Source organism: Globicephala melas, chromosome 10 (genome assembly GCF_963455315.2).
Source record: "Globicephala melas chromosome 10, mGloMel1.2, whole genome shotgun sequence".
NCBI classification, from domain to species: Eukaryota; Metazoa; Chordata; class Mammalia; order Artiodactyla; family Delphinidae; genus Globicephala; species Globicephala melas.
This window is the reverse complement of record NC_083323.1, coordinates 78,179,952-78,193,119: the sequence shown is the minus strand read 5'-3', so window position 1 is coordinate 78,193,119 and position 13,168 is coordinate 78,179,952. Positions and strand designations below refer to the sequence as shown.

At 38.5% G+C, this 13,168-nt stretch overlaps 1 protein-coding gene across 4 annotated transcripts in view; it reads right to left on the bottom strand.

Annotated features, from left to right (window-relative positions):
- Positions 1-13,168, bottom strand: part of TMTC1 (transmembrane O-mannosyltransferase targeting cadherins 1) — a 263,380-nt gene that overhangs the window by 113,798 nt on the left and 136,414 nt on the right. For all 4 annotated transcript variants that reach the window (XM_030830461.2, XM_060306111.1, XM_060306112.1 and 1 more), the window contains one exon: positions 7,379-7,568. In XM_030830461.2, coding sequence (XP_030686321.1) covers positions 7,379-7,568 — 190 coding nt within the window. The remainder of the gene's footprint in view (positions 1-7,378; positions 7,569-13,168) is intronic.

Sequence of the window (13,168 nt, the reverse complement as noted above, 5' to 3'; positions counted from 1 at the left end):
TTGTATAAAAGAGAGAATTTGTTTTTGTTTTCAATAAGTGTAAAAATGTACAAGGACAAATGTTCAAAGCAGGCCTGCAGAGGGTGGGTCTCGGGGTGTGGTTGGGAATTGGGAAATGACTGCTGTTTTATTTCTCACATGTGGTAGTTTGTTGCTTTGTAAAGTCAAAATATTTTCCAGAAAAATTCAATTAAGTATAAATACAATTGTATCAGGGTAGATTATATCCCCCTCCTCCAGTGCCCTGGTTGATAACAAGGTAGGATGAAAGAAGTGAGTTTGGTAAATTGGAGGAGAAACAAAGATTGTAAACATACATATTGCCCCAAAGCTGGTTAATATTAGCAAAAGAAAGATTTGTATGTCTTATAGATGCCTTATGGACCCCAAGGCTGCCCTTTTCCTTCAACCCTCACCTCTTATCTTCCACAAACACATATACAGAAACATCTAAATTCTTTACAAAGGACCTGAATTCTTTCCCCATCTCATTCCCCTCCATGGCCAGACCTTATCAACAAGAAAATCAGACAAAACCATCCAACAGTTAACAGAGTCAGAGACCCTGTGGAAAAAGCATGGCAGGTAAAAAGAAAGTAGGCAGAGGCTTAAAAGACCTAGGCTTGATCCTGTGCACACACGCGTGCACGAACACACACACACACACACACACACACACACACACACACATACTCCATCATCTCCTGGACATCATTTCACCTGGCTCTACCCTTGACCCCTCTGCTGCAGCTGTGTCAGCTTCCCTGCTGTTCTGTGAACACTCCACTACTTTCCTGCCTCAGGGTCTTGGCACTTGCTTTCCTTCTACTTGAAATACCCCTCCCCCAACAGCCAAATGGCTCATTCCTTCACTTCCTTTATATCTCTGCTCAATGCCATAATATCTGTGAGGCCAGCCCTGACCTCCTCCCAGCCCTTATCAACACCTGGCATGTAACAACAAATTTTAAGTGTTTAACTGTAAGCTCCATGTAGGCAAGACCTTCATTTTGTTCCCTGCTGTAATCCTGGCCACAAGTAGACAATCAACATTAAGAGAATTAAAGAGGAAGAAGTAGTGAGGCTAAAAAGAACATACTCTCCCCTGACCATAAGCCCAGGTGGCCTTTGTATGATTGAGAATCCATCAAAGGTGAAATAAAAGAAATATTTTCCGTGATTCCCTGGACTCAATGTTTATGCTTGTTTATCCAATCATTTTTTCCCCTGGTAATGTATCATACGGACTCACTATCTCAAAATTGAAGGAAATAGCCAGGGATTATAAAGTAATTTCAATCCAACACATTGATGCAGTACACACATCATTTAGAAATATTCTAGGTGGACAGAGCTGTGTTTATTTTGCTGACATTATTGCAAACATTTCATCCACTGTTCGTTTTTAGCACGGAAAAATGTCCGCAAAGCAAGACCTCTATTTTCATAAAATCTTAATTCTACTGTGTATTGTCTTGGAGTCAGAGCCCTTAGGATCCTGTCCTTAGTAACTAATCACCACATAGAATAACCAAGATTATCTCCGCTTCAAGAGCTTACGAATTAGCAGGAGAATCTGATTTTTAAGACCTTCCAATGTGTAAGTAGAAAGGCCAAGTAGCCTCCAAGAATTGCCAGAGGCTTTAGTTAATGTTTGCGAAGAATTTTCAAGATGAAAGCCACCACAGAAGAGCTAAATCTTACTATCACCACAGCTGGAATGCTTTGCCAACGTTTTTCCTGATGCAGTAAAGTGATTTTGGAACAAATTCCATGAAAGAAAAGGATTAACAGCCTTCCAACAAGGAAGTTTCCATTCATTCATCATGTTACCACAGACACTCTGGGGATGGCCAAGGTTCGCCAATGTGCAGGGGTTTACTGCCAGCATGAAGGTCCAACTTTAACATAACCTGACCAAGGTGACAGCCTGTGGGGACTCACCACTCCCTTTAGTTAGCTGGGAGAGTGTCAAGAAAACCCCTTCCTGACATACCAGTCCAGCACTCTACCACATTTGCTCTTGCAGATCAATACCAGTATAGCAGGCACGTCAAACCACACTGAAAGGCTAATAAAACAAACCTCATATTGACTCCCAAACATTTCACACCAGTATTGAGCACAGTCTTTTTTAGGCTTTAAATACAGTTCACTTAAGCAAAAGGTTCTGCATACCAAAACTGAAAAAGAGTTTCTAACTTTTTATGATCTTATTCATTTAGATAATGTATATTGAGTGGCAAACAATAAAATTTAGCTAATAAATATTGGATGTGACAAACTCTTGGTGTTAGAAATATGGCATTGAACAAAACAGAAAATAATCTCTGTCCTCGTGGGGTTTATGCTCTAGTTGGAGGAAATAGACATTACATAAAGTAACAAAATTATATAGCATCTTAGAAACTGGAAGTATAGTGAAGAAAAAGTTAAGTGAAAGGGAGGTAAGATGTGGAGCAGAGGGTATGTGATTGCACTTTAAATAGGGTAGTTATGGTAGCCCTTACCGAGAAGATGAAATCTGTGCTCATATAAAAATTAAGTCAAAATGGATCAATAACCTAAACATCAGAGCTAAAACTGTAAAACTCTTAGAAGAAAACTGAGTGGGAGATCTTTATGACCTCGATTGTGACGACGGAGTCTTAGATTTGACACCAAAAGCAATGAATAACAAAAGAAAACAATAAATTAGACTTCATTGAAAACTTTTTTGCATTAAAAGACATTATCAAGAATGTGAAATTACAATTTAAAGAATGGGAGAAAATATTTCCAAATCATCTATCTGTTGGAAATTTAATATCCTGAACTCTTACAATTCAACAACAAAAAGACAACCCAATTAAAAAAAATGACCAGAGGGGCTTCCCTCGTGGCGCAGTGGTTAAGAATCTGCCTGCCAATGCAGGGGACACGGGTTTGAGCCCTGATCCGGGAAGATCCCACATGCCATGGAGCATCTAAGCCCACGAACCACACTACTGAGCCAATGTGCCACAACCACTGAAGCCCGTGCGCCTAGAGGCTGTGCTCCGCAACAAGAGAAGCCCCCGCAGTGAGAAGCCTGCGTACCGCAACGAAGAGTAGCCCCCACTTGCCACAACTAGAGGAAGCCCACGTGCAGCAACAAAGACCCAATGCAGCCCAAAATAAATAAATTTATAAAAACAAACAAATAAAAAAACACCTTGTTAAAATGACCAAAGGACCCGAATAGACATTTCTCCAAAGAAAATACACAGATGGCCAAAAGGCACATGAAAAGATGTTCATCACTGATCATTAAGGAAATGCACATCAAAACCACAGTGAGATACCTCTTCATGCCCACCAGAACAGCTTTAAATAAAATAATACAAAATAACAAACATTGGCAAAGATGTAGAGAAATAGGAACCCCTGTACTTTCCTGGTGGAAAAATAAAAGGGTGCATCCACTATGAAAAACAGTTCCTCAAAAAGTTAAACAGAATTACCATATGACCCAGCAATTTCACTCCTAAATATACACCTAAGAGAAATGAAAAAGTATGTCCAACACAGAAACTTGTACACCAATGTGTATAGTAGCATTATTCGTACTAGCCAAAAGGTGGAAACAGCCGTAATGTCTATCAACAGATGAATGCATAAACCAACTGTGGTATATATCCAATGAAATATTATTCAGTCAAAAAAGGAACAGAGTATTGATATACAGTACAACTTTGGATGAACTTCAAAAATACTATGCAGGGCTTCCCTGGTGGCGCAGTGGTTGAGAGTCCGCCTGTGGATGCAGGGCACACGGGTTCGTGCCCCGGTCCGGGAAGATCCCACATGCCGCAGAGCGGCTGGGCCCGTGAGCCATGGCCGTTGAGCCTGCACGTCCGGAGCCTGTGATCCGCAACGGGAGAGGCCACAGCAGTGAGAGGCCCGCGTACCGCAAAAAAAAAAAAAAATACTATGCAAAGTAAAAGAAGTCAGACACAAAAGGTCACATATTGTATTACTGTAATTATTGTATAATTTATTTTATATCCAGAATAGGCAAATCCACAGAGACAGAAAGCAGATCAGAGGTTACCAGGGGATGGGGTAGGGAGAGTTGGGAGTCATTACTTAATGGGTATGGGGTGTTTTTAATGAAATTATGAAAGAGCTCTGAAATAGAACAGGTAAGTAAACAACATTGTGAACACACTAGTGCCACTAAATTGTACACTTTGGAATGCTTAATTGTATGTTATGCAAATTTCACCTCAAATAAAAAAACAAAAATATTTTTCATCAGATTTTCAGGATCACATATTGTGTTTTATATTCTACTTTAAGTTCTGTATTCATTCTAGCCTTTAATCTATTTGTAACATTTTAATCTTTTTTTAAAACACACCTTTGTTGAGATACCATTCACATACAATAGAATTCACCCATTTTATGTGTATATTCTGATGAGTTTTGGTAAATGTAATATAATCCAGCAACTAAAACCACAATCAAATTTTAGACAACATTTCACACCCCCAAAAGTTCCTTCAAGTCTTTTTTACAGTCAATTCCCAACCCCAGGTTTTCTGTCATTAAAATTCTGCCTTTTCTAGCCATATAAAATTCTAGAAAAGGCAGAATTATAATGACAGACATTTCATATGAATGGAATTATGCAGTATTTGATCTTAAATGCCTGGTTTCTTTCACTTGGTAAGTATTTGAGGTTCATTTTTGTTGTTTTATGTGTCAGTAAATTATTTGTTCCTTTACATTTTTCAATAATTTACCACATTAAGTGTATCCATTCCCAAGGTGAGGTCACTAGACGATCTTTATTTTTCAACTAGTATAAATAAAGCTGCTATGAATATTTACTTGTAAGACTCTTGTATGGACATAAGTTTCCATCTCTCTTCAGTAGATACTGAGAAGCAGAATTGCTTATTTTTATGTTTAACTTCTTACAAAACTGCTGAATTTTTCCAAAGTGGCTGACCCATTTTTCATTCTCATCAGTCATGTACGAGGCTTCCAGTTGCTCCACATTCTTAGCCAACACTTACTATTGTGAACCTTTTTAATCACAGTCATTCTACAGAGTGTATAGTGGTTCTTTTTTGTGGTTTTGAGTTTCCCTAATGACTAATGATGCTGAGCAACTTTTCATGTACTTATTACCCTTTGTATATCTTCTTTTGTAAAGTGTCTATTTGAATCTTTTGTCCATTTTTAATGAGTTGCCTTCTAATTATTGAATTTTAAGAGCTCTTTAAATATCCGAGATACAAGTCCTTTGTAGCTATATGTTTTGCAAATATTTTCTCCCAATTTGTAGCTTGCCATTTGATTTAATTAACGTTATCTTTTGAGGAACAGAGTTTTTAATCCTGATGATGTCCAGTTTATCAACATTTTCTTTTATAATTTGCATCGTATGTATCCTAAGAAATCTTTGCTTAACACAAGTTCACAAAGATTTTCTATTTCCTTTTAGAATTTTTGGTGTTATTTAACTCTTTTGTTTAGGACTATGATCCACTTAGAGATACTTTCTAAGGGTATAGTATGAGTTAAGGGTTAATGTTCTCATTTTTCCCTTACAGATAATTCGTTATTTCAGTATCTTATATTTCCCCATTGAATTACATTGGTAACTTTGTTAAAAATCAGTTAAGCTTGTAAATGTGAGTTTATCTTTGGAATGTGAATTCTATTCCATTTTCTACTGACTATTTTTTCCTGACTTTGGGTCACCTATTTCTTTACATGTCCAGTAATCTAATTAAAAACCCGGCATTGTGTGTCATACACCATAGTGACTCTCTATTCTAATGTTTTTTTTTTTTCTTTTGCGGTATGCGGGCCTCTCAATGCTGTGGCCTCTCCTGTTGCGGAGCACAGACTTTGGACGCACAGGCTCAGCGGCCACGGCTCACGGGCCCAGCCACTCTGTGGCATGTGGGATCTTCCCGGACCGGGGCAGGAACCCGCATCCCCTGCATCGGCAGGCAGACTCTCAACCACTGCGCCACCAGGGAAGCCCTCTCTATTCTATTTTGTTCTTCTGAAATTTGATGGTTTCCTGTTTTAATATATGATAAACTTGCCTGGATTCAAACTGAAAAATCTCTTTTTATGTAGAGAGCTGAAATTTTTGCTCAATGGGATTTTATTTGTTTCTTTCTTTCTTTTGCCTGGATCTCTGGGGAATCTCTCTTGTTCTTGCATAGCTTTGTGATCAGCCAATGATTTCAACAGAGGTTATATACAGACAACTAAAGCCAGTGAAGCTTCCACCCTCTGCCGCCCAACCTGCACCTGTGTTGAAGAATTCATTCAAATTTGCAGCAAATAAGTAAGTCTCCCCAGGCTTTCAGTTTTGCTCACGCTTTCTAGGATGTCCCACGTGCACATGTTGTTTTCTCATTCATCCGTGAATGCACGGAGAGTGTCATCTCAGCCCTTCTACAGCTCTCTTGCTTCCAAAATCTACCCCTTAAATTGCTGGCTGCTCTGCTACTCTCCCAAACCAAATCAGCCACCTCCAGCCAGTAAATCTGTGAGGTTTCTTTGTTTGTTTGTTTTTGTTTTTGTTTTTTTGTGGTATGCGGGCCTCTCACTGTTGTGGCCTCTCCCGTTGTGGAGCACAGGTGCCGGACGGGCAGGCTCAACGGCCATGGCTCACGGGCCCAGCCGCTCCATGGCATGTGGGATCTTCCCGGACCGGGGCACGAACCCGTGTCCACTGCATCGGCAGGCGGACTCTCAACCACTGCGCCACCAGGGAAGCCCAACCTGTGAGTTTTTAACACTAGATCTGGGAGGATGGGAATATTCTCAGGCAAGAAGCATCTTATACAAGGCAGTAGCAGTTTTTAATAAGTAAATATTTTCAAGTTCTTTGCTGTCTTTGATCATTTTTGAAATGGTTACATTTAGTAATTTTTTCCACGTTCCAATAATTTTCCAAGTTCCCAATATTAAAACTTTTAATAAAGTTTTGTACTATTATCTTTTTTTTTGAAGTGAGAATCACCCAGCCAACTCAGGCAGGCATTTATTAGTGTAAGCAGAATCTTAACCATATTTAAGCACTTATGAACATGTTATCATTATCTCATTTATCATTACATGAAATCAAACGAATTAGGTCAAAAATGAGTCAAACACTGCAAGAAAAAAGTTTCTCATTTGCAAACACTGTAACCTTGGTCTCTTAACCCCGATAAGATCTTTAAAATATATATTACCTTTCTGGAAAAATTTTAAATACACGAAGTTTTTTAGATGAATGAGTAAATTCAACTTAGACCCACACCCCCTTGCAAAAAAAAAAAGTTACTGAGTATAGAGTATCTCTCTTGAAATGCAGAATTCATTTGAATCTTAAGAAAATTACCTTGACGGCTGCTAAACAATGAAGGCTCAGTAAGGCCATCACAACTGCCAGAAGGATGGTGGCTAAGTTCCGCGTGTCCCATATGGTCTCTACCAGAGGAATACTGCCCACCTGCCAGTCATAGCACAGGGTAACAGGTGCAAGCAGAAGCCACACGTTGAAGGCCAAGAGGTAGGAATAGGTAAGGAATCTACAAAGAGAAGAAGAGTCACTGAAACATAACTCGAGATCCATGACATTTTGCAAACATTCATTCACCATGTTTCTATTAAATAGCACTTCTATACTATCAATGTTATAGAAAAGACAAGGTAAGATGGAAAGTCATTCATTCATTTAGTCATTAAGTTGATCATTTTGGAATCTATTTAATAGCTGCTAGTCACTGTGGTAAGTGCTGGCCTTTCAATGATGAATAAGACAGAGTTTCCATGACCTATATTTAAAAATTATCATAAATAAATACATAACAACTGAGAAAAATGGTATAAATGAAAGCATATGACATGAAATGCTGCCCTATTGGGTACTATTCCCTGGGTAAGAGACATTTGACCTGTCCCTTTTTAATAGTGCCCCAAATCCCGCAGTAGATATGAAAATATTAACCATTTTATAATAGATTGATCCATTTGGAACTATTTCAAAAAAATAAAAATATCTGTGGTAAGGAGATAAAGTCTCTTACAAATTGAGAGGCTAGGCTTTAAGAGGAGGGAAGTTAACAGCTGTCCTTGATAATAAGAATAGCCAGGTGGACCTAGGGAAGGAAATTTATGAATGGGGATGTTACTCCTGTTTCCTGGCTGTGTCTAGGCACTAAAGCATTCTAACTGACCCCCTTCCTTTCAGTGTAGAAGAAACTAAATTTACTTAAATTTGTTCAGTAAACACAAATTCTTTAACTTGTGTTCTAGACCCTTGAAAACTGCAGAACTTTCAGCATATAACAAACTCCATCCAAGCCTCTGCACTAGGGGATGACCAAACTCTAGTATGGCTTTTAGCAGCATAAGGCCATGTTCCTGGGATGACCCCAGCCCCTCCACTAAAATGCCTGCCTGAGAAAGATCATCATTGCCAGGAGAATTTACCTTTTTCTAGTTAATCCCTGACAAAAAGGCCCCTGACCTCCCTTTCTTAGAGCACTTACTACAAAGGACTTACAGTTGGGAATATGTACCTCTTACAACTCAGAACTGTCTTTCTCAAGGACCTGAGAGTCATTCCTTTAAAATGTAATCATCAGAGGAAGGGGCCTGTCTCTCAGACTGTGGGAGGACAGAATTCTAACTCTGATAACTGCCAGCCAGCAGACACAGCCTAAATGCACTTAGACGATCAATCCTTTGTAATTTCTTACTTCTCTGACTCTGCCGAGCCCCTTTTGCCGCCCCTCCCATTCTCTCTTTAAAATACCCAGTCAACCCTGTGCAAATCAGAATGGAGCTCAGCTCTTCCCTGAACTGTCAGTAGTTACTGAATAAAGTGTGTTCTTATTACTCTAACTAATGTCCAGCTGTGTTTATCTTTGACACTCTACATGGGACTAAACCAGAGAAATAGATAAATCCCTTGCCCTCAAGGAATGTAAAATCCAATAGTGAAAATAAGATACGCAGAATTAAAGAGGCAGAAGGAGATGAGTGCCATGAGGGTTCAGAATGTGAAGAGAAGAGCTCCCTCATCGCCAGATCCTGTTGGAGGAAACCTTGGATGCGCAAAGAAGTTGGATCAGATAATTTCTAGGCTACTTTCCAATGTTAAGAGTCAATTCACCCTGAATTCCTCTCAGTAAGTAGCTCTGGTTTAGAACACCCCTCCTAGCCCTTTCCAATCTATCTCCTTCCCTTTCCTCCTCTTCCTCCAAGGTTGGCCGTGGAGAAATCATTAGCAATGATCAGGAAAGGCTCAGGGATGGGGATTCTTCACTGCCTTTGCTCTCAAACCCCAACAGAGAAATGGGTCAGATATTTCAATGGTATTTCTCAACACTCCCCTCCCTGTTGTTATTTTAAATAAAATATGAATGTACAGATAGTGCAGTATATACTGAAAGTTTGATGAAGTCCAAGCTTTGTTATTTATCAAAGATAAAAACAAGTTATCTTATCCCTTTTAGGTTTGGGCCTGTGAAACTGCCTCGTGAGAATGCCAACTCCACAGAATGATGACTGGGTCACTTAGGGCTTCTTCTTTTCACAGAGCTTCTAAGCTCATGCTATATACTTCTTAGCTCAGTAAAGATTCTTCATGACCTGGCTTTAAAGGAGAATGTTCAACCACCAAACTTAGCAGGAGAGTCACACACAGCTATGTCACTCGGTTACATCCCAACTCTTAGAAATTACTTTAAAAAATAGTATCTCTCCTTCTTGCTATAATAGATCTAGGCAATGACCATAAACGGCTGCTGAAATTATGAGGTGAAAAGCTGATGGGGTATTTTATCATGGATGGATCAGGCTAAATCAGGTGCCTAGAACTTACTAATCAATTTTAACATCACAGAAAGGGAGACTAATTCCTGATGGATATACACAAAAAGCTGATGGGCTGCTTTTGTATTTGAAGCAGTCTTGTCAAATAAAAAAGAAAATTAAACTTGAATCTAACCAAGCACTTTATTACCAGTTTACATCAAATACAGAAAACACCAGAACATGTTAAATAAGACCACAGGGAGGCAATACGCTAAATCCAGAATGTTACGAATTCCATGGAAATAATGACGGCAGTTTCTTTAACAAATACATTGCAATGGGAGGGGTAAAAAAGGGGAGAGGGCACCTATAAATTAAGAGACTTAAGAGACATATCAAACAAACTGCAGGTTTTGTTTAGCTGCTAATTCAAACAAACTGCTATTAAAAATAACTGCTTATGAGACAGAAAAAATGAAACGCTGATTGGATATATGATAATAGAGAATCACTGTTAATTTCTAAAGCATGATAACAGTATTGTGGTTCTAAGTCTTTAAGGGTCCTTGTATTTCAGAAATACATATGAAAATATACCCATTTGAAATGAAATTATGTCTGGGATTTGCTTCAAAATGATGGATTGAAGCGACGCGGAAGAACCGGGTGGGAGTATGAATGAAACAAGATTGGCCATGAACTAGGACTGGGAAAACTGGATAAAGGGTAGGTGGGGATTCTTTATGCCGTTTTCTCCACTCTTGTACATATTTAATATTTTTCATAATAAAACAATTTTTAAGTAGTGATAAAGGCAACAGAATTGCAACAGGAATGCTTTCTTAAGTCTGGCTGCAGCTTGACCATGGAATAGCTGCAAACACCATGAAGAAACTTTTAATGTTCAGTTCACATTTTGAACTTGCCCTGCAAGTTGTCTTCATTCAGTCTCTTATATTTTCTAGACTTGCAATACCATACTGACAAAAACCAAATATCAAGAATAACATTTTTTAAAAGTTACAGTCTCAATGTAGTTACTTACATATTTTTTTAAATGCTCAGTTGTGACTTTTTACACAGATTATAAGCAAAATAGGTCAAAAAAGAAAAGTAAACCACAGAACTAAAACTTCACCTTCCTATAACACTAGAAAGATCAAAACTATTAACAACACAACACTATTAACTTAACTAACCCTCCTTTCTTTTTGTTGAGGTATAGGTGATTTATAATATTATATTAGTTTCAGGTGTACAACATAGTGATTTAAAATTTTTATAGATTATGCTCCATTTAAAGTTATTATAAAATATTGGCTATATTCCCTCTGCTGTACAATGTATCCTCGTAGCTTATTTATACACAGTAGTTTGTACCTCTTAATTCCTCACCCCTAAATTGCCCCACCCCTTCCCTTTTCATAACCATTAGTTTGTGCTGTATGTGAGTCTGTTTTGTTATACTCATTTGTTTGTTTTATTTTTTAGATTTCACATATAAGTGATGATATACAGTATTTGTCTTTCTCTGTCTGACTTATTTCACTAAGCATAATACCCTCCAGGTCCATCTAAGTTGTCACAAATGGCAAAATTTTGTTCTTTTTTATGAGATTGAGTAATATTCCATTGTATGTATATACCACAGAATCTTTATCCATTCACCTGTTGATGGACACTTAGGTTGCTTCCATACCTTGTATTGTAAATACTATTACTATGAACACTGGGGTGCATGTATCTTCTCAACGTAGTGTTTTTTGGGTTTTTTTGTGATATATAGCCAGGAGTGGAATTGCCCTTTTTAATATATATATATTATCTCCATTAGCTCAGAAATATACACCTACCTTTTGTGCATATGAACTCAGATAAATGTTGCAAGTAAACTCCTTAAATACTATTTGAAATACTGAAACAGCATTGGAAAATTTTTGCAAATTTAAGCACAAAGAAGCCACTTGGAATCACCCCGAAAGCTAATTACATTTGAGAGGGCTAGTTGAGCTAGCTGTAATCAGCAACTGATGTATTTCTTTTTAACTCATTGACTATGAATTACATTTCAAACTAATCACCTTGCTTATTTCTGCAAAAATTTCAGAAATAAAACAATCTTTGAATATCTCTGTCCCACTGGGTTTTCTTTTTTAAAGCAGGGGCAAAAATAAAATGAATTATTTACCAATTTTCTACCATGAATTCTGCTAACAGGAGGAAAGCCACTAGAATATCTGGCAACAAAATGGAATATACAGCACAAAAAGCCAGGAATTCAGCTTAAACAACTTAGTGATGTATTTTCATTCATAATCCAGGAATGAATGAAGAGGTTTCAGCATGAAATACATGAAAGGGAAAATGAGGCCGGTGGGGAACTGGCATCAAATGGCACCAATCAAACTGTGGCCCTTTTTTTTTTTTTAACATCTTTTTTGAAGTATAATTGCTTTACAATGTTGTGTTAGTTTCTGATGTACAACAAAGTGAATCAGTTATATGTATACATATACCCCCATATCCCCTCCGTCTTGAGACTCCCTCCCACCCTCCCTATCCCACCCCTCTAGGTGGTCACAAAGCCCAGAGCTGATCTCCCTGTGCTATGCGGCTGCTTCCCACTAGCTATCTATTTTACATTTGGTAGTGTATATATGTCCATGCCACTCTCTCACTTCGTCCCAGCCTCCTCTTCTCACCCTGTGTCCTCAAGTTCATTCTCTACGTATGTGTCTTTATTCCTGCCCTGCCACTAGGTTCATCAGTATCAGTTTTCTAGATTCCATATATATTCATTAGCATAAGGTATTTGTTTTCCTCTTTCTGACTTACTTCACTCTGTATGACAGACTCTAGGTCCATCCAGCTCACTACAAATAACTCAATTTCATTCCATTTTATGGCTGAGTAATATTCCATTGTATATATGTGCCACATCTTCTTTATCCATTCATCTGTCAATGGACATTTAGGTTGCTTCCATGTCCTGGCTATTGTAAATAGTGTGGCACTCTTTAAATCTAAACCTTCTTCTTTATTTTTTTGCGGTACGCGGGCCTCTCACTGTTGTGGCCTCTCCCGTTGCGGAGCACAGGCTCCGGATGCACAGGCTCAGCGGCCATGGCTCACGGGCCCAGCCGCTCGCAGCATGTGGGATCTTCCCGGACCGGGGCACGAACCCGTGTCCCTTGCATCCGCAGGCGGACTCTCAACCACTGCGCCACAAGGGAAGGCCTAAATCTTCATTTTTATCAAGAAAAAAATTAGAGTGCTTTAACTGCTAAAATATACATAAATTCTGTTGTCTTTGAAAAAACCTTTTTGGCTAAGAAATAAAATGAGGCTAACATAAAGATGCCTATGA